Source organism: Ochotona princeps, chromosome 5, assembly GCF_030435755.1.
Source record: "Ochotona princeps isolate mOchPri1 chromosome 5, mOchPri1.hap1, whole genome shotgun sequence".
Classification (NCBI taxonomy): domain Eukaryota; kingdom Metazoa; phylum Chordata; class Mammalia; order Lagomorpha; family Ochotonidae; genus Ochotona; species Ochotona princeps.
In genome coordinates, this window is record NC_080836.1 from 46,089,843 (window position 1) to 46,117,695 (window position 27,853).

Here is a 27,853-nt window from a genome sequence, read left to right on the forward strand (position 1 = left end):
ACGTCATTAGTGCCGGGAGCTATGTTTGTTGATGGAATCTACTAAGCTGAGTATAGCAGGAAAAATGATAGCAAAGAAATCCTGTATCTTTCCTTTAAAAAATGGGACCAAAGTACTTCAAGGAATGTAGAAAACTTTTTGCCTATGAAACTTGAAACAACTATGTGATTAGTTTCTAAAAACATAGAAAACAAAATTCAAGAAAAAGTAGGAATAACTGTTGCCAAATGCTGCTGGAAAACATAATGAATGAAGAACTCAGCAGTAGTATTTTTTGTTTCTAGAACAAAATATGGAAATGTTTATCATCTAGCGATAAAGATGACAGATGAGAATGTTATACATGGGCAAAGAGAGATAAATCACTTTCCCAAGAAATTTGAGTGTGAAATCAAAGGGAGAGAGAGGGTCCTAAGCAGTGAAAGGAGGCTGTGGTTTGCAGGAGGTAATTCTTTTTCTTTTTTGCTCTAAAAAGGAGAGATTTAAGCAAATTTCAGTTGACAGGAAAGGATCCAGAGATTGAAAACTTCGCCACTATAATAGAAGAAATGAATAAGTCCAGATGTGGTCGATTTTGAGATTATAAGTGGGAACACCCTGGTGTTACCTCTCCTCATCATGAGGGAGAAATAAGGTCATCAGCTTGAAATGGATAGGGATGAAAGAAAAGGACTGGGTGTTGAAGGAGAGGACAAAATATTTGAAATTATATTTGCATGAAGTAGAAGATGAAGCCACATGGGAAAATACAAAACTTGTAGATGACCATTAGCATTGATGAGCATGCATTAGAATGGTACCAACTGATAATCAAATATCTTTAGTTTGATCTTCTCATGTTTTTAGCAATAAAGGGAAATAATTTGTTTCTTCCCTGAAATGGTGGTTTTGTTTTCTCTGATTCTAGTGCCCTCAGGTGGCCAATCCACATCATTCACTTGTGACTGTTTCTCATGTATACTCATTCGAGCAAGCTGAGAGTTAAGCATGGGCTTTACTACATTGCAACTAAAAAGAAACAGAAAAATCAATGATGTTTTGAATAAAGTCATTTGTATGTGCATAGAATCTTCCTTTCTAGATGAACAAAACATAAGCTGTTCATTGTCCTGTTGTACTGCAGTTGAAATCTGGGTTACTTTTTATTATATATAAGTAATGTGATGATACAACAAAAATAGACAATGAATATTATATATTCCATCTGCAAATTTTTAAATTGTCACATTGATAAAGGAGGTTTTACATAATTGCCATGAGCCATTATTGTGTATTTTGCTAAATGTGAAGAAAAATCATTTAAATTCTCAGGGTACTGAATACTTCAGAATACTTTTATTTTTGTTATTTTTTTCAGCACAAAGGAAAGTAAAAGGATATTGGCTACATTTACAATGGAAAAGAGTGATGGAATGAAACAAATCAGGCATTGTTACAGTGATCTCTATGGTTCAGGTAGTAAGAAAAACAGATTTTTGAACATTTTCTCACAGCATTCATATTCACATATTCAATTGCAGGAGATTCACCCATTTTTAATTAATTTGACCTCCATGGCAATTCTACAACATGATTTTTTTTGCTTTTATGATTAGGTCAATAAGACCCAGGAAACTTAATAAGTAATTTGACTCAGTCATAAACTCAAGAATTGCCAGTGCTAACACTAGTCATCCTGTCTCACACTTCAGAATTTTATGGGCAATTACAAGATATTATACACTGCAATTAGAAAGGAGCTTATTATAAGACCTCCCACCAACATTACCCTTATAATCAAGTCATAATACATTAATTACTCAAATCCTCTTGGTGAATTTTTGCTAGCATTTATTTGTGCACTGAAATTCCAGGTGTTGAGTTGAGTGCATCACTAAGAAAATACACATTGATGAACTGTTAACCAGTTTTTAGTATATGCGCTACTGGAGTGAGCACAATCAACCAATGAACTCATTTCGTTGCATTCAGTCTTTTTAACTACTGCAAGTATCTATAAAACCTCCAAATAACCTCATAATTTGACTTGAGATATGATTTAGATACACAGTTATTGAAGTATATACAGGAAAAAACTGAATGATAAAATAGTAGCATAAAACAAGGATAACACAAATTGTTTTAAACATAATGGTTTCAGATGAAGGCATGAGAATGTGTGAAAATAAGATGTTTCCATTGACTTGTGTTTTCCTTAACAATATTCTTTTACTTTATTCAATGTGCTCATTATGTGCACTATTCTGACCAACTGTGTGTTTATGACCATGAGTAACCCTCCCGACTGGACAAAGAATGTGGAGTAAGTAAAATTTTTAAAAATCCTCTTATAATATCAACATCCTCTTCTGTTTCAAATTTGTGTCTTTAACGTCACTTTTTTTTCTTACCAAATCATACAAGCAGATGCTAATTCAAGTGCATTTAAAGCACTAATTTCCTCTATGCTAAAGCATGCAGTGGCATACTCATTTGCTCAAATAACAGCACCATTTGACTATCAGTTTTTGTAACCCTCTTCCTTGCGAGTTTCTCACAGTTCTTACTAGTATCTTCTGATTAAAATTATACCTAATTTCAATGTTCCTTTTCTCGTGATTACTACAGTCTCTTATTTTAGTAGTACTGATTTCATTAACCATAATGGTACATGTTTTATGAAATACAAATGCTTCATTCATTTTTACATTAATATTAGTTGCTTAAACAGATTGAATGCCAGTATATTTCAGATATTCATAGGGAATTATATTATTTAAATCTATTAAATTAATTCATAGGGAAAGCTCAAAGTTCATTTATTTATACTGAGAATGTCTTTCATTTTAATATTTCTTGTGGGAGCCTCTATTTTTTGCTTGTTTATTAAGACACCTTTAAGACATGTACATATAAATTACTATTTAATGTGAGCTTGGATATTTTCTCTCAGGTACACCTTTACAGGAATTTATACTTTTGAATCACTTATTAAAATACTTGCAAGGGGCTTTTGTTTAGAAGATTTCACATTTCTACGGGATCCATGGAATTGGCTGGATTTCACAGTCATTACTTTTGCGTGAGTATCTTAATACATATTCTTAACACATTCACCTGGAAGAGTGAATCACTAGTGGGATCCTGAACCATAGTTCTCCTTGGTGGATTCATATGCCAGATCAAGCATTTTCTTAGTTGTCATGCAAATCTAGGATTGTTTTTAATCAATATTCAGTTTGGAGAAATTAGGAACTCTCGTGGTAAATGACATGGCTTTGTTTCCATTAAACACCTTAAAATATGATTGCCCACATATCCAAGATCCTGATTGATGAAACTGCCATTTTTTTCTCTTAAATGGGAAACTTGATGGCAATACTCATTGAGTAGAAAAGGTCTTCATGAAAGACCAACATAGACTTAGATTTCGCTAAATTCTGAATAACTCTGATTTAATTCTACAGGTATGTAACAGAATTTGTAAACCTAGGCAATGTTTCAGCTCTTCGAACTTTCAGAGTCTTGAGAGCTTTGAAAACTATTTCTGTAATCCCAGGTAAGAAGACACTGGTATAAGGTGGTAGGCTCCTTATATCTCCAACTGTTTCTTGTGTTCTGTCATTGTGTTTGTGTGTGAATCCCCTATTACAGATATGTGACAGAGTTTGTGGACTTGGGCAATGTCTCAGCGTTGAGAACATTCAGAGTTCTCCGAGCACTGAAAACAATTTCAGTCATTCCAGGTGAGAGCTAGGTTAAACACCGAGGCTGACTTTAGCTGCACTGGTGCTGCGGCCACAGCTGTTGTGCAGAGGCTGCCTTGTTGCTTGTCGTGTCATGCTGATAAAGTGCACACGGAAGGCAAGAATCACTGCATCATATTCGGAACAGATTGGATTCTTCGCTTTTTACTGGTTGCTTTCTTTACAACTGTTCTAAATCAGCCTTTGAGTTTAACAACTTTTGCATGAGGCATTGGCAGTAACAGGCTACATGGTTTGCATCCTGTAACATCAAGCTTTCTGCATAGAAGCTGAATTATTAAGACATTCAGACAGATACAAAATAAAACATTCAGGCCTAAAATTGGTAATCTTTAATTGCAAATACATGAAAGAGCAAGGGATAGCATGAGTGCTGCATGAGGCTCAATTTTCAGATGTCTTCCTTTTGCTAACCTATCTCCAAGTATGCGAAACCCACAAATATATAAATTCATAATTCAGTGGCTTCACGATTTCTTTCTACTCCATTCATACAGGTTTGTCTAAAACCAATAAGGGGTTAGGGAGTAAGACATCTGCAAATAAAAGCAAAATATTTACACAAGGTTGATATTTAAGCATGAATAACAAAATCATTTCTTTTGCTCTAAGGAGTGTTTAGAAATATGCTTTGATTCATTTCCATTCAGTTTTCTAATGACCATACAGGTTTTGCTTTCATTCATTTTCACCAGCTAGCAGGCTTTTCATGAAAATATTCAATCACACACACATAACTAATATGATTGTCATTCTGCATGACATTTTTATTTTCCAGGACAAGCAAATGATATTTTTATCAGTAAAGAATCATTTGGATGCCATATTTAATTTCTCCCTCTGATTTTCTCTATAGGCCTGAAGACCATAGTGGGAGCCCTGATCCAGTCGGTGAAGAAGCTCTCTGACGTCATGATCCTGACCGTGTTCTGTCTGAGCGTGTTTGCTCTCATAGGGCTGCAGCTGTTCATGGGCAACCTGAGGAACAAGTGTTTGCAGTGGCCCCCAGATAACTCTTCCTTTGAAGTAAACATTACTTCTCTCTTTAATAACTCACTGGATGGAAATGGCACCACTTTCAACAGGACAATGAATATGTTCAACTGGGATGAGTATATCGAGGATAAAAGTAAGATATACTCTTTTATCTAATAATTGTTTTAATTTTTTTAAATTTTCATTATATGATTCCATAGGCACAGGGATTTCTCCTTCCATCCAACTCATTCCACCACCCCCAACTGTTTCGACCCATATTATCACAAAAGTATAGTCCTTCAGCAGCAGCAGTCACAAGTCTATCATTCTACTATTAATATATATCCTGATATAGTAGGTATAGGTGATGGTAGAAAGTCAAGCATCCTATTGTTAAGATATAGTTAACACTTTCATTGGGAATTCTCTTTTGATTTGGGAGTGGGAAAAAGAAAACTGTATATAATGAAGTGTATCTCAACTTTGATGTGAATTTTATGATAACTAATTTAAAATTTAAAATTTTACTAATTTAAAATAGCTTACTACATGTTAAAGAAACACCAAGTGATGCTTTTACTCCTTATCAATTTTCTGTCATTTGGCAATTTAATATACATCATTATAGGAAAATATATAACATCATTTCCTAAACCAGGGTTGAAAGCAATTCCATTTATGCTATATGAACAAAAATATGTGCTTTTTACTTGATACACTTTTCTGAATGAAATGTTAAGCCTTTTAAAGTAATGCAAATCTAAAATGTTATTTTAAAAACTAAAAAAAAGGAGAGAATAGCAGAAGGAAGGGGTTGGAAAGAAGAAAGTACATCTATAAAAATTACATGTATTTTTTTACATTTACTCTTAAAAACTAATTAAAATAAAATTGTAAATATTTAAGTCTGCAGTATGAACTGTTCAGTGTATTGTGCTGAAATGTGTTTTTAATAGAGGTAGTGATGGAGCACAGTATCTCATTTGGTTGAATCAACACATTCATTGAATACATGTTATGTAAATGGAAACACAGATATCATTCACCAAGGCAAAACCAGAAATTGTGCAATTACCAGAAAGTTAAGCAACCCTGATTTATCCATTGACTTATTGGTATTCCAATTTATCCTTTTGTTGTCAGTCTATTATAATGTTTATAAGTGGCATTTGATTTTGTTTTAGGCATGGACTTACAAATAAACTTTCTTATCATTATAGTCAGCCTTCCTGTCATTTGGAAGTCTCCCTCTCCATGCATTGTTAGCTAGTTAATATCCATTGATCTCTTATTATCAATACCCTGCTAGCACACTTATTCCAAGATATTTTTCATGATCTGCATGATTTTTAGAGTCATATAAAATTACATAACTTCTCACAATATACTGTTTAGTGAGCAGCTTTATAATGATTTGTACTTGAGAGAAAAAGATTCATTGGATAAATGGACAAATGGAATTGTTCTGTTCAAAATGGATTTCCCACTGATTAATGTTGTAATAATGGTATAAAGACAATCTTTGTACATAAATTTTTTCCTATTTGCAGGTGTTTCTTTCAGATGAATTTTTACTAATAGCATTTTGAGGTGCTAAAACATATGACAAAATTAAGACTAACTACTTTGAAGTTATCAGATTGTGCTACTGGGTGATCACCTTGCTGCACACTATCTATGGCAGTGGTAGTGGTACTGCTCTTCTGAGAGGTCATACTTCCATACATTCCCTAGAGTAGTGACCTTAGTACTGAATTGAGTACTCATATAGGCTATATTACTGATACATACTATCATTTTTAAAATCTTTTGATAGAATGAAAATGCACCTGCTTTTGTCATTTAGTCCTTAACATTTTATATAATAGAATATGTAGAATGTTTATTAGTATTATTAATAAATTGTGTATTTGCTATACTATTATATAAAATATCTGTTGAGTGGCAGAATGGAGTAAGGACACGTTTAAACAGACAGAGAAATATTAGCCAGGGTGAAGTAGAGAGGGCACATTCCAAGGAAACAGGAGAGGACAGAACAACATAGGGGACCTGGAGACTGACAGACACAGGAAAACAGCAGACACAATGGTGTGGTGTTGCAGTGACTGATATCCTAGCAGCATTCAGCCAAAGGCAATCTGAACTCCACCAGCAGCCAGAACTCCATCAGAAACAAGGTGGGAGGGAACGTTTACCAGGAGCTCCAGATGTGAAACCAAACAAAGAACTGCCCATCTTGCTGGTCTGTTTGATTTGACCAGGAGCAGAGACTGAGCAGCAGATCCCAGCAGCAGGTCCCAGATGGGCAGTGCGGGAGGAGGGTGGATTTTACAACCCAGTTGGCCTTCAAGAGCCATATCGGCACCAGTTTGTATAAGGAAGCAAGGGCTATGGACAGTACTGCGCATGCACTGGACTGGGACTGAACTCATTTCTGGCTCAGCAAATTGCAACAACATGGAATCTTACAGGTTCCACCCAAGATAGGTCCTGGTAGCCCTCAGACTTGATGGCTAACAGATCAAAATTCTAGTAGTGGCAGATCAGGCGTCATTTCTTACAATATAGAAAAAATTTAAGGCTGCAGGGAAAACAGTGAGCTGTGCATGCACTGAGCTCGGCGAGAACTCACTGAGCTCAGTCCATTTCACTGGTCACATGGGAAAACAATACTGACTATGGCATCGTACGGGTTGAAATACTTACGTGTGGCTCTCAGACCTAACAGTCAATAGGTTCCAGCAAGATCACCACCACCACTACCAACCTAGCTATATATGACACCTGGTATCTCCCTAATCCTGGGACCTGCTCCAACCAGAAGTGGGAAAGAGGTTGTACAGACAACGGTGCAGCCTCAGCACGTTATCACAGGCGGTGGAGGGTGGTGAGCCAGGAGCTGGAGCTACAGAGACCATGGTGGAAATCTAACATAAGAACCTAGACGTGGAACTCACTGGAGGGAGTGGCACAAGTGACTGCAAACAAACAGCCCAAAGAGCCGTGTATCAACTGCAATAAGTAAAGTTGAACTGTAGACCTGTGAGTGACACAGCTTAGAAGCCTGCCCCAAGGTGAAGGATCTGATAACCAGAAGTACAATGACCAAAAGCAAAAGAAGAGACAGAAGCACAGTGAATTTTATTTAAGACTCACTGCCTAGGAGCAAAGCCCTTTGCAAACCTCAGAGTTCACTGAGGATGACATCGAGAAAATGCTGGATACGGAATTAAAAACACTTGTTACAAAGCTGCTTATCAACAATGAGAAGCACGTAAAGCAGGTGTTCAAGAATATGAAGGAATACGTCACACAGGAAATGAATCAAATGAAAGCTGATATATGAGAAAGGAAGAGTACAGTGGAGCAAATTGAAAGTACAGTGGAGAGTCTCCAAAATAGAATGAAGGAGACAGAAGAAAGAATCTCAAAATTAGAAGATATTTGCTGTCACCAGGGAGAAACAAACAAAAACCTGGAAGCAGGGCTGGATCAGGCCAAAAAAAAAAATTCAAGAATTGAAGGACACAATTAAAAGGTCACATATAAGAGTTATGAGAGTCCCAGAAGGTGCAGAAAGAGAAACTGGGAGTAAAGACTTTCAGCTCTTCAAATACTTTCTTTCTCATTGAATTATTCACTGACAGATAGATCATACAGAAGCATCATTTTCTTCAAGAACAGTCTTGATTTTCTTTTTCATTTCTTTAGTGACACATCAGTCATTCAGTAGCATGTTATTTAAGTTCATTGTGTTAATTTCTTTTGTTCCTTCCTGTTGTTGATTTTGTTTTGTGGTTTTTCATTTAAGGGGATATATTGTAACTGTGTAATGGAGAATATCATATCTAGTAGCATGCTATTAAATTCATGGCATTGTAAATTGCTATTTTCTTCCTGTTGTTGATTTTGTATTGTGGCTTTTCATTTAAGGGGATGTACAGTAACTGTGTAATGAAGACTCTCATATCCAGATGTGAGGATACAATGCAGTATGCATCTCTACTTCCAGACAAAGATGGTCTTCCAATGAAACTGTTTAATATATCTTGACAATAGGATGCTGGACTCTCTGGCACTGTCCATGCCCACAATGATGTACATATGACCGTGTATGAAGAACTATACTATAGTAATGATACAGGGGAATTCAGTGAGGGGGTAGGAAACTGGGGCGGGGATAAGGGAAATTTATAAAATGATAATAATAAAATTTATAAAATGATAATAATAAAAAGAAGTAAGATATTTTTAAATGTAAAAAAAGAATCTGTTGACATTTTACCCCTTAGAATGTGTAGGGATTCTTTAATTTATCAGATATATTAACAATGTAGTGTCTTTTGTGACAAAAATATCTTTAAGCTTTTATTTTCCATCTTATTAATTGTTTTAATGCATAAATGATAACAAATTTTGTATACCTAAGTCCAATTATGGGGAAGAGGTTTGGCCTAGCGTTTATGACATGGGTTGTGACACAAGCATCTCATATCAGAGTTCCTGGTTTGCATCCTATCTCCACTCCCGATTATAGCTTCCTGCTGTGCACAGCTGGGGAGGCATCTGGTGATTCTCAAGACCTTGGGTCTTTGCCACTTCTTTGGGATATTTGGACTGTTTCAGCTCTGGTTTGGGCCATTACATACTTTTGAAAAATGAACTACCAGATGGGACCTTACTCTTACATGGTTGCTCTCTCAATTTCACTTCCCCACCACCTCCCCCATCTGCATCTCAAATAAATACATTATCATTCTTAAATATTGGTTTAAATTACCAAATGGGATGACTTGGTTCTTTCTAGTTTTATGTTTAGAAGATGCCCTGTGATGGATATAATAAAAATAGGCACCTTTATATTATTTAAAAACAATAATTCATTTATTTGAAAGACAGAGTTACAGAGAAAGTGAGAGAGAGAGAGGGAAATTAAGGGAGAGAGAAAGTGAGAGAGAGATATCTTTCTTCTGATAGTTAACTCTAAACATAAATGTAATAGCCAGGCTGGGTCAGGTTGAAATCAGAAGTTTCAACCTGGAGCTTCCTTTGGATCTCCCTTGTGTGTGCAGGTGGCCAAGCTCTTGGGTCACCCTCCTCTGCACTCCTGGTGGCATTAGCCTGGAGCTGAATTAGCAGTGGAGCAGCTGGGTCTAGAATTGACACTCATGTAGAATACACGGTTTGCAGGTAACAGTTTCACCAGTTATGCCACAATCTGGGCCTCATCTATAATACTCTGTCTTTAATCTTTTATCTTTACATATTTTCCAAAAGCATGGAATTATCTGTAAAATGCCTTCAAGATTTGTTTTAATGATTCTAACTTTGATCTTCAAATAGGTCACTTTTATTTTTTGGAAGGGCAAAATGATGCTCTGCTTTGTGGCAACAGCTCAGATGCAGGGTAAGTTGTGCTTCCTAATAAGTTTCAGTATATGTTGCTCCATCAGCCTCAATAATCTGCCACCCCTACCCCATTCTCCCCCGCTCACTTCTCATTCAAAGTCCTCCATAAATTCCTGGTCACGTTGACTCAGAATAGCCAGATAATTGTGGATTCTCACCTCCTTCACACACTCTTATGCAGCAATTATTTTTCCATACTAGGTCACGTCTAATCTTTCAAATTAGTTCAGTGGAAAATAGAGAAAATTGGTACCTATACAGAAGAAGCTTAAGTTGATAGAATTGATATGCACATATTTTTGTGTTATATTTAGCATTTGTTAATGTGATCCCCATGGCTGAAAATAGCTTGCTGAATACGATGTCGATCTCAGAATGATGGTAACTACATATCAGGTGTATTTTAGTAAAGTCATTGAGAGAGTAATTCAGAGTCCACACAGATTCACATATGATTACATCATGTACTTCTTTAGTTTCTTCTAGTGACAAATGGCAATTATATTGGATTGCTGTTGGGATTCAGTGGATCAATGAATGTAGAACAATTACAGCACTCAGTAGGAGCTTTTAATTATTATGATTGACATCGTTCAAACATTTATCATTAAGAAGCATGGTACATGGAGCTAAATCCTAGGGAAATTCAAAGAAATGATCTGTTAGCTATTTGGAAAGATTTTTGAAGTAGACACAAAAATCTAAAGTTACCTTTATCTCCATATGCCAGTGAGAAGTAAAACAAACCAATTTTAACTTCTTACCATCATAGCATTAAATACTTCATATATATGACCCTATTCACTGCTTCAGAATTTGAGAGATATCTCTAGTATTAGCCCTCTCATATGATATATATGAAGATTAGCAAGATTACGAAACTTGTTCATGAGCATCTTGCCCAACAGTGCAAAGTGCTCCACTTAGATCTGGTCTGGTTGATTTTTAAGGTCATACAATAAAATTCTCACTAAACAAAGCCATTTTCTCTTCTTATTATGCTCCATCCAATCTTTGTTCATCTCTCCTACCCTACACTCACACAAACTTCTGCTTCAAGAAATACTCAGTGAAAACAAACTTTGTTCCTGTGGATTTACTTATGGGATTATGTTCACAATTTCCAGAAGGTATTAGAGAAGAAATGACTGCTCTTACATGAAAACATGATAGACATAATATGGGAATTAAAAGCATAGAAGAGTTTTAAAAAAACTTAATAGATATTGTTATTATGTGGGTTAGTCTCCATAATGCTAGGTCAATTGTTAGTTAGAGTGAGAGAAATAAGTTTCCATTAAGTTTGTAAAATGGAAGGCTGTTAAGATGGATATCAAGAACAGAGAAGCTACCCAGCTGACATGCTGTTACTGATTTTCTCTTTTCTCTCTAACCTAACTACAGCCAGTGCCCAGAAGGTTACATTTGTGTGAAGGCTGGTAGGAATCCCAACTATGGCTACACGAGCTTTGACACCTTTAGTTGGGCCTTCTTGTCCTTATTTCGCCTCATGACTCAAGACTTTTGGGAAAACCTTTATCAACTGGTGAGAAAGACAAAATAATTCTGGGTGAATTAAGTACTAAGAACAAGATAATGACTATAGAATATTATTTAAATCCTTATTAATAAGAGAAAATATTTTTTAAATCCTTCTAGCAAGCAAGAAGTATTAACATCAGCAGAACTGCTATAGAATATTTTATTATTTGAGTTTGAGCTTATAACATCCAGTATAATTGTTAAAATGTCAACTCCATTTTTACAGACCTTACGTGCTGCAGGAAAAACATACATGATATTTTTTGTGCTGGTTATTTTCTTGGGCTCATTCTACCTAATAAATCTGATCCTGGCTGTGGTGGCCATGGCCTATGAGGAACAGAATCAGGCCACCCTGGAAGAGGCTGAACAGAAAGAAGCTGAGTTTCAGCAGATGCTTGAGCAGTTGAAAAAGCAGCAAGAAGAAGCTCAGGTATGGGTAACCTCTTCACTCTCACTTTCTCAGTGCTCTAACCTAATTGCCGAGATCAGTGACTGCAGTCACGTTAGAAATTTGTCTATGTGTTAGTGTTGAGGCCTATTTATGTGATGACTATCAGCAACACTATTGACATCAAAACATGGAGATTCTGTTTGACTTCTTTGCCTTGCTGTATCAACACCCTCTCGCACTCATGCTCTCAAACTAGGCATCCTACATGACTTTCATCAACATATCCTAAATTCTGAGGAACAAAGATGTGGTCGCAGTTGCTTTTCATTACAGCAGTGCTGCCAAGGATGAAAGGGTCAGAAAATCACAGCTGAACAGATAACTTGCTAAGTCTGGAAAGCCAAGGACCTTGTCAGCAGGTGTTCTCCTCTAGATGATGTGCACAAATGCAAATGTGTGGATTGCTCAAGGGGTCAACCAATACAAACACTCACATATCTACCTTGCATGCTACAAATCTGTTAATTTGGACTTGAAGAGTCTTTGAAACATGGTGATGATTTCATAATTTGTTTGCTTGATTTAATTGCTTTAAGTAATCCAGTGGACTATTTCAAGCTTCTTTTGAATATGGAGGGTTATTTCCTTTTGTTACTGTATGTACTCAAATGCATAATAATTTCCAAAACAACACAGTGTCCTAAGGCCGTAACAATAAACTTGGACACTATAGTTTTTTTAATTGCCATAATGTACATAAATTCATGCGTTATGATCTATAATTTCCCAATGTACAATACACAATATGCTCTTGACCTACATTTCTTAGCAATAGTCTCAAGGAGAGAAAAGTTCTGTAAAACACGGCACTATACTGAATTAAATCAAATAATGCAGGCTGGCACTAATATTCACTGCCAAAGAGAAGTGCTGGAGTGTACCTGCCGATAAGCTAAAAATGGAAAGCCTCTAATTCTTAAAATTCTTCTTTCTTAAAATAATAGTTAAAGCCACAGACAGATCATTCATCATTAGAAAACACAATGTGATTTTAGCGGCTTATGAGTTTTCACCAGTCACAGACAACATCTTCTGCGTGTCCTGGGAGGCAGAGATTAGATTCAGGTTGTTGCAGGCATTTGGCAAGGGCCAGGAACTTTCTCTCTCTTCTCTATCTATTGTTCTCCCACTTAAGTAGTTTATTACAACTAAATTAGCAACATGACAGATTTCTAGAAAGATATACGCGATAACCACTTACTCTGTGCCCTCCAGGCAGCAGCTGCAGCGGCCTCCGCTGAATCCAGGGATTTCAGTGGCGCGGGCGGGGTTGGCGTTTTCTCCGAGAGTTCTTCGGTGGCATCGAAGTTGAGCTCCAAGAGTGAGAAAGAGTTGAAAAACAGAAGAAAGAAAAAGAAGCAGAAAGAACAGTCCGGAGAAGAAGAGAAGACGGAGGTAGTCAGAAAATCTGAATCTGAAGACAGCATAAGAAGAAAAGGTTTCCGCTTTTCCTTAGAAGGAAGTAGGCTGACATATGAAAAGAGGTTTTCTTCTCCACACCAGGTAACAACACTAATGTCTAAGCCGAGTAGCTATTGATAGCATGGCCAACTTTGATGGAGAGACACTGTCCTCTGCATGGCACACTGCTCACTGAATGATAATGGCGTTCCAGGATTCAGGTGTCACTTCTGACAATTTGCAAGTTTTACCATTTGTTGGAATTCCAGAAAGGAATTTTTAGATCTTGCTGGCTGGGGAAGGGATGCAGTTTTGGAGTTTTGTTAATGACTTGAGCATCCTCAGGCAATATTCCACAGGAGAATTACCAGTAGATGGTTCCCATTTCTTATTAGCTACTGTACCTGGGCCCAGTGTATTGTGGATTTTCTGGATGGTCTGAGCACAGAGGTGGATTAGGGACGCCCCCAGGACATGTGCATGGCTGTTCCCACTTCACACAATCTTTATATGCAAAGCAAACCTGTCCATTTGTTTCAAAGGGAACAGAAGGAAAATTTTTCCAACTGTCACCAAATTCTTGAGGAGACAGGCACTGCAAAAGACTCATGACATTAAATGAAAGATGGTGTTTAACCATCCTTGATTATTTGTGTCTCAGATTATACATAGGGCTTGCAGCCAAAGCATATCCTGATTTATGTACTGCAGAGGTTGGTCACCAGCTGCCTCAACTTGTGTAATTCATACAGCCTTGGAAACTTTGAAATTTAAGATTTTTAATTGTCACTGAAACTTCTAAGAGAATAGCTAGGAACTCACAATAGTTCCTAAGACAATTTAAGAAGTGAATATAAGTTCATTAAGTAAAATAGCAACTGTAACAATGACATCTTTAGCAATGCTACCATCAATACTTGCACATTGTATTGCTATTTATACAAATTTAAGTCCCTCATTACAAACCAGAATAGGTACTAATTTAATTATATTCTCAGATTTTAGCTATAAAGGGGAATATTTCTTATTAAGTGCCTGTTATATACTTGATGATTCCTTCCACGTTATAATAATCATTGTTAGTCGTGATACTGTATGGTATATATCCACTGTGTCTTTGCTTCAATGAGTTAAATAATACCATATAATTATTATTAAGGGTTGAGATTCAAATAAGATTTTATATCAAAAAATTGAGTTTTCCATGCTTTCAGTCTATCAGTAAAGAATATCTCTAAAAATTAATTGAGGATCCTGCACAGTGACCTAGTGGCTGAAAGTCCTCGCCTTGCATGTACCAGGATTACATATGGGCACTGATTCCTGTCCCAGCTGCTCCACTTTGATCTAGCTCTCTGCTTGTTGCCTGGCAAAGCACCAAGGATGGCCCAAAGACTTGGTAGACCTGGAAGAAGCTCCTGGCTCCTGGTTTCAGATTGGCTCAGCTCTGGCTTTTGTGGCCACTTGGGGAGTGAACCAGTGGATGGAAAATCTTTGTCTCTCTTTCTCTCTGTAGATCTATTGTTAAATAAACATAAATAAATCTTTAAAATAAATTAGTGGGAAAATATATAATGCAATTTCATTTAAAAGATATGTATTTGACATATGGATTATGCTTTGTCTTCATGCCTTTTGTTTGGCCAAATCCATGCACCTTTACATGTAGTAAACACATAAGTCTCATTCCTTCTGAAAACAAATAAAATTATGAAAATGAGATTTATTGGCATTCAATTCCAATCATAAAACACAATTTGTCCTTCACTAAATATCAACTTTTACTCATTAAATTTTATTTTATTGTCACAACTTTTAGAGTTTGATTAGTCCAGACATTAAATAATCAATGTGAGTATCCTAAAAATCAAATCAAAGACAGCATTTCTTTTCCTAGGAGAAGAAAAAAGGAAAAAGTCAGGGAGAAAATATTGTTTATTTTTTTCCTCTATTTTGGCCTACGTTTGTCTATGTTTTTACCCTAATGTGCCTAAATTTTTGCATTGATTTGAAGCATAATATCAGTAGATACCAATGATTCCTTGAAATTTTCTTCATTTCAAATTGGATTGAAGTAGTTCTGGACGAATGAGGAAACCTGGAAAGTCATGCTCTGCTGCGCTTCTTTCTGTAAATTTTGTCCAGAGAGATAGCACTGTTCCTATAGTGTCTTCCTACCTCTATTTCCTAGCTAGCTAGGCAGTGAGTGATCACAAACTTGTAAGACATGCCATGTTTAGAGCAAATCATTGATTATTTCTTATGGAGCTTCTGCATACCAATATTGAAGCATGCTTGCTTTGTACCTGAAAAAAAAAATAGTGAGACAAGTGACTAGGCAGTTGAAGAGAAGACAAAAGGAAAGATGGAGAGATGGAAGAGGAAGAGATAGGTGAGACAGAGGAGGGAAGAAAGAGAAAATTGCACTATCCCCAACCTGCAAGTACTGGAAGTAACACTGGAAAAGGCAAACCAGTAAGAAGTATTTAATCTGGGCATATTGATGGAGGCCCCATATCTCTCATGATATATTGGGAAGAGTGATTGAAAACTATTTATGCCTTCAAGTGAAAAAAAATGCAGAGTAGAATTTTTTCTTCTAAATTATAATTTGTTCATGTAAATAATATCTTAAGAGACTTAAAGTATGACTGGATCCCACTAAGGCTCACTATAGCCAAGTTTTCCCAGTACCTCAGTCCAGGCTTCTCTAATTGTGGCAAGATGCTTGGAGCAGCTCTAGTAGTTTCTATACAATTGAAAAGCATAGTTCTGGACAATTATTTTAAAAAGGAATGGCTCTTAGTGAAAAAGCTGCATCTTATGCCCAATTTTAAGCCAGTCTGTATGGCTGAGTGTTTGAAATATTCTGGAAAGTAGGATGTTCTCCCACTGCTAGATGCATGAATTGAGAGGAGGACAGTTGCTTAAGGACACTCAGAGGCCAGTCAACAGAAGAAAATGTACATTGGATAAGCAGACATTAATTTTCAATATAATGAATCACAAAGGTTGAGTAGCAGATCAACAGTTTAGCCTAGCACTTAAAGCAACAGAGAACAGATTTATGTTCTATATCATTGCACTGGAGATCGACTCCCAGGCCTGGATCATGGCTCCAGATTTCTGGTAGCGCAAACAAGGGGGGAAGGCAGTGATTGGTCAAGTTATTAGTTTCCTGCCACCCACATGAAAGGCCTGGATTGAGTTCCCACTTCCAGCCTTGCACCAGTCTGTCTCAAATGACATTGCAGGCATTTGGAGGAGTGAAACAGCAAATGGCACTGTTCCCCATCTCCCTGTCTATAGTTCTCTCATAAATAAATAATGGGACAGATAAGATCAAAATTTAGAAAATATTAGGTGATTTGCACAAAATTTTTAGAGAAAGCCAGGCGTTTGTTAATATGTTATTCTTCAGAATACTTGAGACAGAGAAGTAAAAAGCAGGAAACAGATTATGTACTTCCATCATCTTGATTTGTTTAATATATTCTTGAAGACTACTATAATATGGAAAGGAAGTGGGAGAGGCATCTTCCTGTAGTATAATTAAACTGACATTCTACCTTGGTGAGATTTACATCAGGATGTGGCCATCACGGGACTTTAGGATTCACTCCAGGCCCAGAAAGATCTAAAGTTATATGTGTGTTTGGTTGTTTTGCTTTGCATCACTATGTGAAACTAACATCCAAAAGAGGGTTTAGCAAAAATTTTAATTCTGAGAGCTAGAAATAGGACAGAGCATTGTTAGAAGGAACTTCTGACTGTGTTACAGCATGAGTTAAGTGGAGAAAATGAGACAGCTCTTGCATGATGAAGAAAAGGACCAATAGAAAGAAAAAAAAAAAAAAAAGAAAAGGAGACGAATCTGGTAGAGTGCCAGTATGCAACCAGCAGTCACCACAGGAACCCTCTATCATACTTTTCCAATGAGTTAGATAAGTGTCCAACTATGAAGCAACGAGTCACGTTATACTTTTCAGGATACAAACCCTGACTTTTTCCATCTTTTTCTTTTTATTTCTTCATAGTCATTATTGAGCATCCGCGGCTCCCTTTTCTCTCCAAGACGCAACAGTAGGGCAAGCCTTTTCAGCTTCAGAGGGAGAACAAAGGATATTGGCTCTGAAAATGACTTTGCTGATGATGAGCACAGTACTTTTGAGGACAATGACAGCCGAAGAGACTCTCTGTTTGTGCCACACAGGCATGGAGAACGACGTCACAGCAATGTGAGCCAGGCTAGCCGCACCTCCAGGGTGCTCCCCATTCTGCCCATGAATGGGAAGATGCATAGTGCTGTGGATTGTAATGGAGTGGTATCTCTGGTTGGGGGACCTTCTGCCCTCACATCTCCCACAGGACAGCTCCTGCCAGAGGTAAGGCTGAGTAAAACTGCGGCTGAATGGAAGTGAGCTATAGACTGACTCAGGCAGAAGTTTCTACAGCTAAGTATATTGCTGAGCCTTTTGCTTAAAGGTCTAGAGCTTGGATAAATTCATTTCAAATGTAGTCTGGGTCTCAATATAATCCAAAGAGTGTTTTTAAAAATTGTTATTATTACTACCACTTGAAATTTATCAAGAAACAAAATAATAATGTATTAAAAGTTTAATTAATTGCAATGAATACAAAAATCAAGGATCATAAATTATATAAATATTCCTCTGAAGAAATGTGATGTCGATATTTCTTTAAAAATTTTGATCCTTCTACTTGAAGTAATATTACTAATATACATCTGAAGCCTATAATGCAACGTTCTTTCTCTTTGCAGGTCAGAGTGCTATAACATATTTGGCATCCACTCAAATAATCCCACTCGTAGCCCTATGTCCATTGCAAATTTGTGTAATAAAGAGGTCACTCAAAATGAATCTAGTGCAGAGTCAAGTGTTGTTATTTTTAAGTAGATTTCAATTTTACATTGCTATCATAGATTCTTCTATAAACTAATAAAGTCCAAAACCATACAGATTAAAAAGAATTTCAGATAAATACTAGACCATTAGGGGAACATGTTACTGACATTTCCATCATAAAACCAGATGTCTTTAATATTGGTGTTAAATAAAATTTCCTTTGATGTTATAAAAATATTCCAACAGTGTTATTTGACCATTTTTTACACTTCTATGGATGAGATTTAAATTACCTTCATGTGAATTGTTTAACATAGCTTCTTTGGTTTAGTTGGACAAACTTTTAAGCCATATTGAAGTGATACAAAATTAGCTTTCAGCCCCCAGAGAAGCTGCTTATTTTGAATTAAAAAAATAGCCCTGACCTTCATTTTTTCCAGTGTATGACCTTGTCCCTCCTCTTCCTCATAGAGAAGTGTCCAAGTTCCTTGGAATCAGATCAAGCCATGAGAAAAGTAAAAAGTCATAGTGGAAAAAATCAGGAAAAGTGAAGAGGAAATACCAATTTTTTGTAATGGTTATCATAGCTTACTAGGTAACAAACACTACCCATAACACTTTACCCATGTCAATCAATTTAACCCAGACAACAACCGTTAATGGTAGTTACCGATTCTATCAGATTTTACATAGGAGGAAACTGAGGCCAGTTGCTGGTGCAGCTAAGATCTCCTGGACATGAGGTCTGCAGGACGTTGAATCTACATTCAGTACTTATTTACTTATTGAAATATAGTCTCCCATTGTTTTTTTAAACTTTTTTTTAAATGGAAAATAAGAGAAGAGTAAGGAAACACACAGTTTCATTGTAACCAGTGCTTGTTTATATACACAAGAATCTCCTGGAATGCTCCTAGAAAATGGAGATCCCTAGGCCACTCAAGCCTACTCAGATTGAGGGCAATATCTGGGGATCTCTGTCCTTCACAATACGCCCACATGGCTCTTAGTCATAATAAAAAAAATCCAGATTAATTCTTACATATATTATTAAGCAAACAAAAAAAATCCGTCACTTCTTTGCATCAACACAAAGAGAATGTCAGTCAATCAGACACTACTAGTAATCATCATAAGTCTTTTGTCCTAAAAGAGACAATGGGACATATCTCTAAAGAAAAAGCTGGGGCTGATTTGATGCCAAACTTGGTGTGATCCCTTTACCTAAAGCCATCAAGTCCATTCATCCCTCTTGTGATCAGAGGCTTTGAGGCAGGACACTGCACTATTGTTCAGAATGAGCTGCAGCTACGGACGAAATGAGGCTGCTTTGGAGGACTGCAAACAGAAAATGAGAATGAAAACTAAATAGCTACAGACACATGACACACTCCAAAACATGCCATTTACTATACTCTACACATAAGCTCAACTGGGGCGGTATAACTTAAGAATTTCCTTAGTAATACCACAAATGGATTTGAAAACTCTCATTAGAATTTGAACTGCTCCAGAATTGTCCTCACAGTTCTGTATAGAACAGGAGAGACAGTGTGGACTGCAACCTGACCCTATCAAAAACAGAATGGAACAAAATTGTCTCTCTCACTGACAAGACAAAATACTTCGAGTTCTGAAAGACACCTTTTTGATATAAGGAGTGTTATTTTCAGAAAGCTTTCAAGCTTTCTTTTCTCAATTTTACCTCTCTTCTCCTTTATAATTACAGTTAAAGTGACCTGTAGGGATATTTATCACCATTGGTAACAATGAATCAACTTAGTGGAAAAATTTTGGTTTTGAATATATATGTGATAGAGTTATGTAGTTAGTAAAGACTAAGTTCATGTTAATGACTCACAGCACAAGAAGGTCCAAATAGAAGAATAGCGTTCATTTTGTTTATTAGAAATAGAGAAAGTCCACAGAGAACTGAGAATGATTTCTTATTGGTCATAAACACCAAGACCTGAATTTAAAATATTTGAGTTTATTCTTCTTGCTTATAATACTGAATGCAAGAATTTATTCAAGAGATCTGCCATCATTAGCTCTCTTGGATACATTTCTGCTCTTATTAAAATCCTAGTAAATCTATCTTTTTGTGGGAAGGAAATAAATAATTATATCATTGCCAAAATTCAATTTCTCTCAAGCCAACTGTTCCCCAATTTGGTGTTCTCTTCTTACATTGAGTTTCAAAGTCAAGAATCTGTCATTTGAGGATGGAGTTATTTTACAAATGTAAGTCTAAGTTACAGATGGGTTCTTAAACTTGGTTCCATTATGAGGGATGTTGAGAAATATCATCTGTCTTTAATCAACAAGCACTTTATCACTGAAATTCACTTTTCAGGGAAAACATTACTAAAGAAAAATTTAGTTGCTTTTTATATATTGGACCAGAAGAAGAGGTCTGTAATGATTTAATAACTGAAACAGAGATCAATCAAGGGACAATGCTTTGGTCTAACATTGTAGGTAGGTGTGCTGAAATGCTGAAAGATCAGCATTAGTAGACAAGATCTCTCCATCCTAACACCAGGACACATGAACAGGAAGTTTTCTGGTAAACCCAGCCATCTTCAAAAGCTGAGACTCTGATAAACTGTTAAAAAAATCCTGCCCAGGAATGATAATTCCTGCCATATATAATAATCTGTTTATGTGTGAGAAAACAGGAAAGCATTCAGTCAAATAACACCCACTATGGGAATTGCTTTGGGTTTTTCTGTCCTCAAGAATAATGATTATTTAACCTGAAATTCTATTTTTAGGGCACAACTACTGAAACAGAAATAAGAAAGCGACGATCCAGTTCTTATCATGTTTCCATGGATTTGTTGGAAGATCCCAATTCAAGGCAAAGAGCAATGAGTATAGCGAGTATTTTAACCAACACCATGGAAGGTATGTCAAAAGCCTTATATCATAACTATTTGAGCTCTGTTCATGATGAAAACAAATGTCCCATAAGTTCCAAGAGGAAGCTTCCTAACAGCACATATACTATAATTAGATATCTACTGTATAATAGCATGGACTCAGTTAACTGTTTCGTGTGGGTTTTACATTTAGCTTCCAGAAAGCTCCTGCAAGTTCAAGGTATATTTGGAATATTGCTTTCATAGTTGAAGTTCTAAACTCTTGAAACCTGTGTGCATGTCAAAAAAATATTGTCATGATAAGTATAGGTCATGAAGACTGTGCTAACCTATTCGAATTATGTTAACTGCTTGATAAATATGCTATACAATTCCTTTATTTAACCAACAATATCAATGAAATTTGTAAATTAGGATTTGATGCTGAGCTTGATGAAGTACAGTGTTAAAATTTTTCCATCCTATAATTTGTCTCTGATTAGAATAGTACAGTATTTCAACTTTTTGTTTAGTTGCAGATTTTATCTGAGTAGTTCACATTGTATTTAGAAGTGTGTATTGAATAATACCAAAATAAAGACTTTGGAAATGATTTTATCTTTGTTAAGTTCCTGACTCTGCCACATGAGATGTCTTATTTTGTGACTCTGATTTTTAGTTTCCTCATCATGAAAGTGTTGATAATGTTGCTTAGCTGTGAGGATGATGTAAGGATCAATAAGATATCATATATAAAGCTCTTACATATCTTGCATACAGAAGGCAATAAATATTATCATTATTTGTTACTCCATTATTGTTATTTTTGTTAATTCACATGTTTTTTCCTTTCCATACTGTAAGTGAATTCAAGCAACAATGATCAACTTCAACTACTTGGACATGCTTCATGTAAAATGTGTTCTACGCTCTGCCTATCCCTCTTCTTCCCTTCCCTCTCTAGTTTGCCTTCCTAATTTATGTCAAATGTATTCCATCCATTTCCTTTTTTACAACTCCCCCTTGCACCTCCTCCCACAGATGTGCTTGTTGTGTTTATGTCAAAGGAGAATGAGAAAAACCAATGAGGCCAAGAGAAAGAATGTTAATTACAGCTACTCTTGAGACAGGGCAGATACTTGAAATAGTTATTTTCCAATCTGAATGCAAAGATCTCATGATATTCACACCAGTACCAAAACTGAAAAGTCATAGCTATAAAAAACCTCACAGTGTAGACTACTATGTACATCCCAAATAAGTCCACACTATAAGACCCGATATACATAATCTCCTAGTAGAACATCAGAAATCTTTTCACTGAATTCAAGGAAACATTAAAAATTAAAAATTGATACGTTCTTCCCCAACCTCGCCTGCATTAGCTTGCACTCCCTCTCCACCCCAGCTGCCAGTAGCTTGCTCCTCCCTATCCCTCTAGGTAAATGTTTTGAAGATTCTCTGGTCTTCTGCTCCTTGCCAGAGCAAAACCACTGAGAGGAAGCTGCCAGTGGTTCTGCTACCGATGTCAGCAGCATGTCTGCTCCTTAAAGCAGGAAGTAGAGAAGGAGACAGGGTAAGTCTAAATCAACAGTCATACTTTGCACTTCCAATAGCATTAAATTTGAGAAGTTACATTAAATGTAAGAAGTTACTTAAAACACATCAAATAGCCACCAGACCAGACGTATCCACTAATTCAGATACAAAGTTTAAAATGAATGCGCCAACACATTCCTCTGTGGAATCACATCTCATGGAATTGCTCTTTTAGAATGGAAAAAGAAGTGTTCTAGGAATAAATAAGGCATAGGAAACAGCAGACTGGGAGTGTTTCGTTTACTTGTCTGCAGAGTGTTTTGTATTATTGTGAGGGATAATGCCTAAGTTTTCATGCTGCTTTAACTTATGATTTAGATAACCAGCAGACTTTTCTTCATGTAATTGTGTTCAAACACTTGGAATGTGGTATTGGTAAAGGTTGGTTATGAACTGTATTCAGTACATATACACCGCACCAGAACATTAATTCAGTTCCCCCTTTTTGTTGCTGCTATTTCTGTTAACGGTGGAAAGGTTTCTTATTTGAAATAATGTGTTTATTTGGGAATTGTTTCTTCTAAGTCTAATGATGGTTTTAGTTCCGATTCTCTTTTCATGAACCAGGCTTAGGATCCGGCTGGCAATTTTTGTTTTCCTTCTTTTGAACTACAGCCAAGTCTTCATTGTCCAGGATAGTCAAATAGCTTCAAACTTCAAAAAGTTGTAATGGAAAAGAGCAGAATTGAATGGTTTGATTTTTAAGTTTTTAAGATTCAGAAACCATACAGAAATATCTCTTGGCCATACCCTGAGAATGATACTGGGAGTGTGAGCTAGAATCACCCCAAGGGTCAAGCTGAGCCAGCAAAAGGTATAAACTAAGCTGCGAATGAGTTAGTGGACTAATGGAGGAGTGGCTGTAGTTCTCAGAGCTTTGTTTTGTTTCAAAGAACACGATTTGCTTTTTTATAATAAATGATTGTATGGTTTTATTTTAGAACTCAACTTTGATTTTTCCCAGTTTGAAGATGAGCACTGCCTGCTGAATTTTCTCTTTTAAACTTCTCTGATTTGTTTCCTGTGCAATTATTTTTTGCTTCTATTTATTTACTAAGTAATAGCTAGCATTCAAATAATTATTCTGACAGGATACAAAGTGAGATTTTGTGAGTTCTTTTTTGGTTTATCCTATGAATAATCCTATCTCATTTTTAGCATGAGAATAACTGTGCAGTTATGTGGAGTCATAAAATAACTACAAAATAAATACTGTATAAAAAATCGCATGTGTATTTTTCTCTAATTTACAACTCAAGTATTTTGTTGCTTAAAAAATGGAAATAAATACCAAGCTTCAAGAATTTCAATATCCAGAGAAACAACTGAAGAATCTACTTCTAATGTAATTCTATTGCAAAATAAATAGCAAACTAATTCATTTTAGGGAATTACTAAACTAGATGGCATTACCTTGTGTTATATATTTACTAGTAAAACAAATAATTGTAACCTATACTTGTGATTGTCAGTTTCATATGCAGATATATTCCTTACAAATTTTAAATTCATTATTATCGTGGGTATGGAGAAAAAATCCAGTTGTTACAATAGTAACAATAAAGAGGAATTATCCCATGGATGAAAAAGGAAGAAACTCTCCATTTCATTGCTAAAAAGTGGTGATCTCATGTTTAGCAGGCAGCTGACAGGCTTTACAGCCATGTTATTATCAGAAACAACCAACTCTTCATTCTTTTCCCAGTGAGGATTCAGTGGAAACTGTGTTGCCAAAGGAAAGAGGGAGACTCTTTTCCTATTCCCAATTCACCAAAATTATTCATCATGTGAACCAAATTTTGGCTGTCACCTTTAAGATTCATTCATTTCTCTTTTTAAATCCTATTTATTTAGTTACAGTTCTTGAAATGACTGTATTCTTTATATATGAAAATATTTTAACACAGAAGTATATATCATAGGCTTGACGTAACAGATTTCAGTACATAAAATTCAGTGCATAAATTTTCAATGCATACCATGAGCATTTATTATTTTACATGTTACTACTAAAATCCTATTGGATTTACCATGTATAGTACATGCATTCTACTTCGTGAAATGTTTGTTTTGTTTTGTTTTTTTATAGATCAAAACAGATTTTGTTTATTACAGTTAGCAAGTTTTCTTTCAGCTTCTCAATTCACTATTATTAATGTCATATAATGTTAATAAATTGTCAAGTTGGGGAACTGTAATCAAGTTTCCTTCATATACATTATAACATTTCAGGGCATTTAAAGTTTTGGGGCAGTGACTAATTTTAGGTATTTTTCTAATTAATGACATTAATTAAACAGGCTTTTCTTCAATATCACATGTATCCATTAGAAAAAAATCTCATTATTTTAACATGAAATATTGACAATGTAAAGCAATATAGCACAATTACAATGACATTGAAGAAATGTTTGTTTATGCTCATAGGGAGGACCATTCCTTTTCAGATTTGCAATTCACTCTTCTTTTGTGTCCTCCAGTTAAATACAGGAAAAGACCAAATTGAGTCTAACACACAAGCTTACATCTAAAGGGGCTTCATTGGAAGACTTTATAACTAAGACCCATGACACTAACAAAACTATCTCATTAAAACATTTCCCCTCTCTTTTCCCCGCATAGCCCCTATTTAATCTAAGAAACGGATTCAGCATCAGTGATTAAGGCTTCTGGCATACTTCCTGTAAAAAAAAAAACTTTGATATATGCTCTTGTTTCATTGAGTCATGGATGAATAAGTACACTAAATTTAATATCTACTTTTTAATTTCTTGTGACCCTGAGAATTATCAGATAGTATAATTTGGCATAGATTCTTAGAAACTAAGTTTTACCCAGATATAACTGCAAAGTTGACTAGACATTCTGTACTCACTTGCTCAATGACATAGACCAAAGTAGAGATACTTTTCCCTGCATCATAATCAGATTAAAACATAACTTGACAATTTTTTGCAAATTGATTTTAAGGCAATGACTACTTATAGAAAGCAAATGGTTTTACTGAAGATCCCAACTTCTTTTCTTCCAGAACTTGAAGAATCAAGACAGAAATGTCCACCTTGTTGGTATAAGTTTGCTAACATGTGCTTGATTTGGGACTGCTGCAAACCATGGCTAAAAGTGAAACATCTTGTCAACCTGGTCGTGATGGACCCTTTTGTTGACCTGGCCATCACCATCTGCATTGTCTTAAATACTCTCTTCATGGCCATGGAGCACTATCCAATGACAGAGCAGTTCAGCAGTGTATTGTCTGTTGGAAATCTGGTAAGGCTAACTCTAGTGAATTTCATGAAATGAAATATGAACTTATTGAAATTAAATATTAATATATTCAACTGTACATCAAAAGTTTATCATCATTTTTAATATACAACTGTGATGAAACATGGATAGGAAATATGAACATTATTTAAAATTTTGCTTATAATTGAATTTAAATTATTAATCTGAAAGATGATTATGAATTATGGAAGATATTTGTATATGACATATTTCTCAAGTATTTAGAACAGATTGTTTAGGAGAGTCCTACATTCATCAGACATAAAAATATGATAGTCCAGATAATTTTGAAATATTTTTAAATATCTTTAGATAGATTTCTGGGTAGGAAATCCTATATGAATAAATATTATTTCAATGTAAATAATTCCTACCACATTAAGGATTTATAAATAATAAATTTTGCTTATATTTTCATTTAAAATAAGTCCTAACATTCACGAGATAAATGTTACTGTGATATAAATAAAATGAGAGGGGCTAGTGTAATAGCTTATCAGACCAATCCTCTGCCAACAGTTGCAGCCTCCCATATGGGCACCGGTTCTAATCCTGGTTTCTCCATTTCGATCCAGCTCCCTGGTTATGAGCTGGTTTCCCATCACTGCTACCATTTGGAACATGAACCAGCAAATGGAAGCTCTGTCTATCTCTACCTGTCAATATAACTCTATCAAGTAAAAAATAAAATGAATTTATTTTAAAAATAAACAAATGGAAATACAGAGAAACCATATAAATTAAATTATGTGACAAAATTATCACTATCAATACCAAATGCCTAAATTAACATGCACCTCCCAACTTGATAAATAAAGTAACAGGTTGTATGTAAATTATAAATAATATATTCTAAATATATCACTTAGAGGTATAAATTAAAAGCCATATTTTAAAATTCTATTTTAAATATTTTATGACTAAATAAATTTATACAATTAGCATTTATTGATCACTTATTTTGTATCAGATACTAGACCAAATGGTCTATATGACATATACCCAGAGGGTTCCATAAAGCTGTATCTAAGGTAGATAGTATGATTGTCTCTATTTTGTAAATGAGGAGACTGTGACCATGAGAAAGTTCAGAATTCTGGATGAGAGATTCTGAGAGCTTTCAGAGGCTACTTACTGTATGCTGTAGTTACAAATCAGAATGTTTAAAAAGGAAAGCACAAAAAATGTTATCTTGCCCAAATTTTCATCTGTATAGGCATTTCTTCAACATTATAAATATATAATTTTACTATACTTTCCTGTAACTATGAGGTACCTGAAACATGAAAGTTTTTATTCATCTTAGGAGATGAATCAGATGAGTGTAAACAAAAGTAAAGGGACTTCATCACCTCTGATAACTAAACTCCATTTGGAACTGGCTTCAGGTTTCAGCCTGGCAAGATTCGAGGTCCAGCCAATGTCATTGAGCGTTGGCTTCTTGCGCCAGGTTTTTCAATGTTTCCCTGCTTTCTTCCTGGATAGTCTCCCATTCTTGGCATCATTCTATCAACATGGATTCTAAAAGGACACAGGTTCATGTCCCAGCTGATCTTCCACTCTGTCTCTCCTCCTCTCTGTATATCTGACTTTGTGATAAAAATAAAATAAATCTTTAAAAAACCCAATAGGATTCATGTAGCTGCCAGCAAGAGATTAGAACAAAGAAAGTGTTATAAAGTGAAAAAAATTAAATTTAGA

The 27,853-nt window shown here is 35.6% G+C and overlaps 1 protein-coding gene across 1 annotated transcript in view; it reads left to right on the plus strand.

Moving 5' to 3' along the window:
- SCN2A (sodium voltage-gated channel alpha subunit 2) overlaps positions 1-27,853 on the plus strand; it is a 167,136-nt gene that overhangs the window by 100,517 nt on the left and 38,766 nt on the right. Inside the window, exons 4-14 of the mRNA XM_058664577.1 lie at positions 2,213-2,302; positions 2,933-3,061; positions 3,634-3,725; positions 4,603-4,875; positions 10,071-10,134; positions 11,541-11,682; positions 11,905-12,111; positions 13,348-13,635; positions 17,571-17,918; positions 21,179-21,311; positions 25,896-26,134. Of these exons, the coding sequence (XP_058520560.1) occupies positions 2,213-2,302; positions 2,933-3,061; positions 3,634-3,725; positions 4,603-4,875; positions 10,071-10,134; positions 11,541-11,682; positions 11,905-12,111; positions 13,348-13,635; positions 17,571-17,918; positions 21,179-21,311; positions 25,896-26,134 (2,005 nt within the window). The remainder of the gene's footprint in view (positions 1-2,212; positions 2,303-2,932; positions 3,062-3,633; positions 3,726-4,602; positions 4,876-10,070; positions 10,135-11,540; positions 11,683-11,904; positions 12,112-13,347; positions 13,636-17,570; positions 17,919-21,178; positions 21,312-25,895; positions 26,135-27,853) is intronic.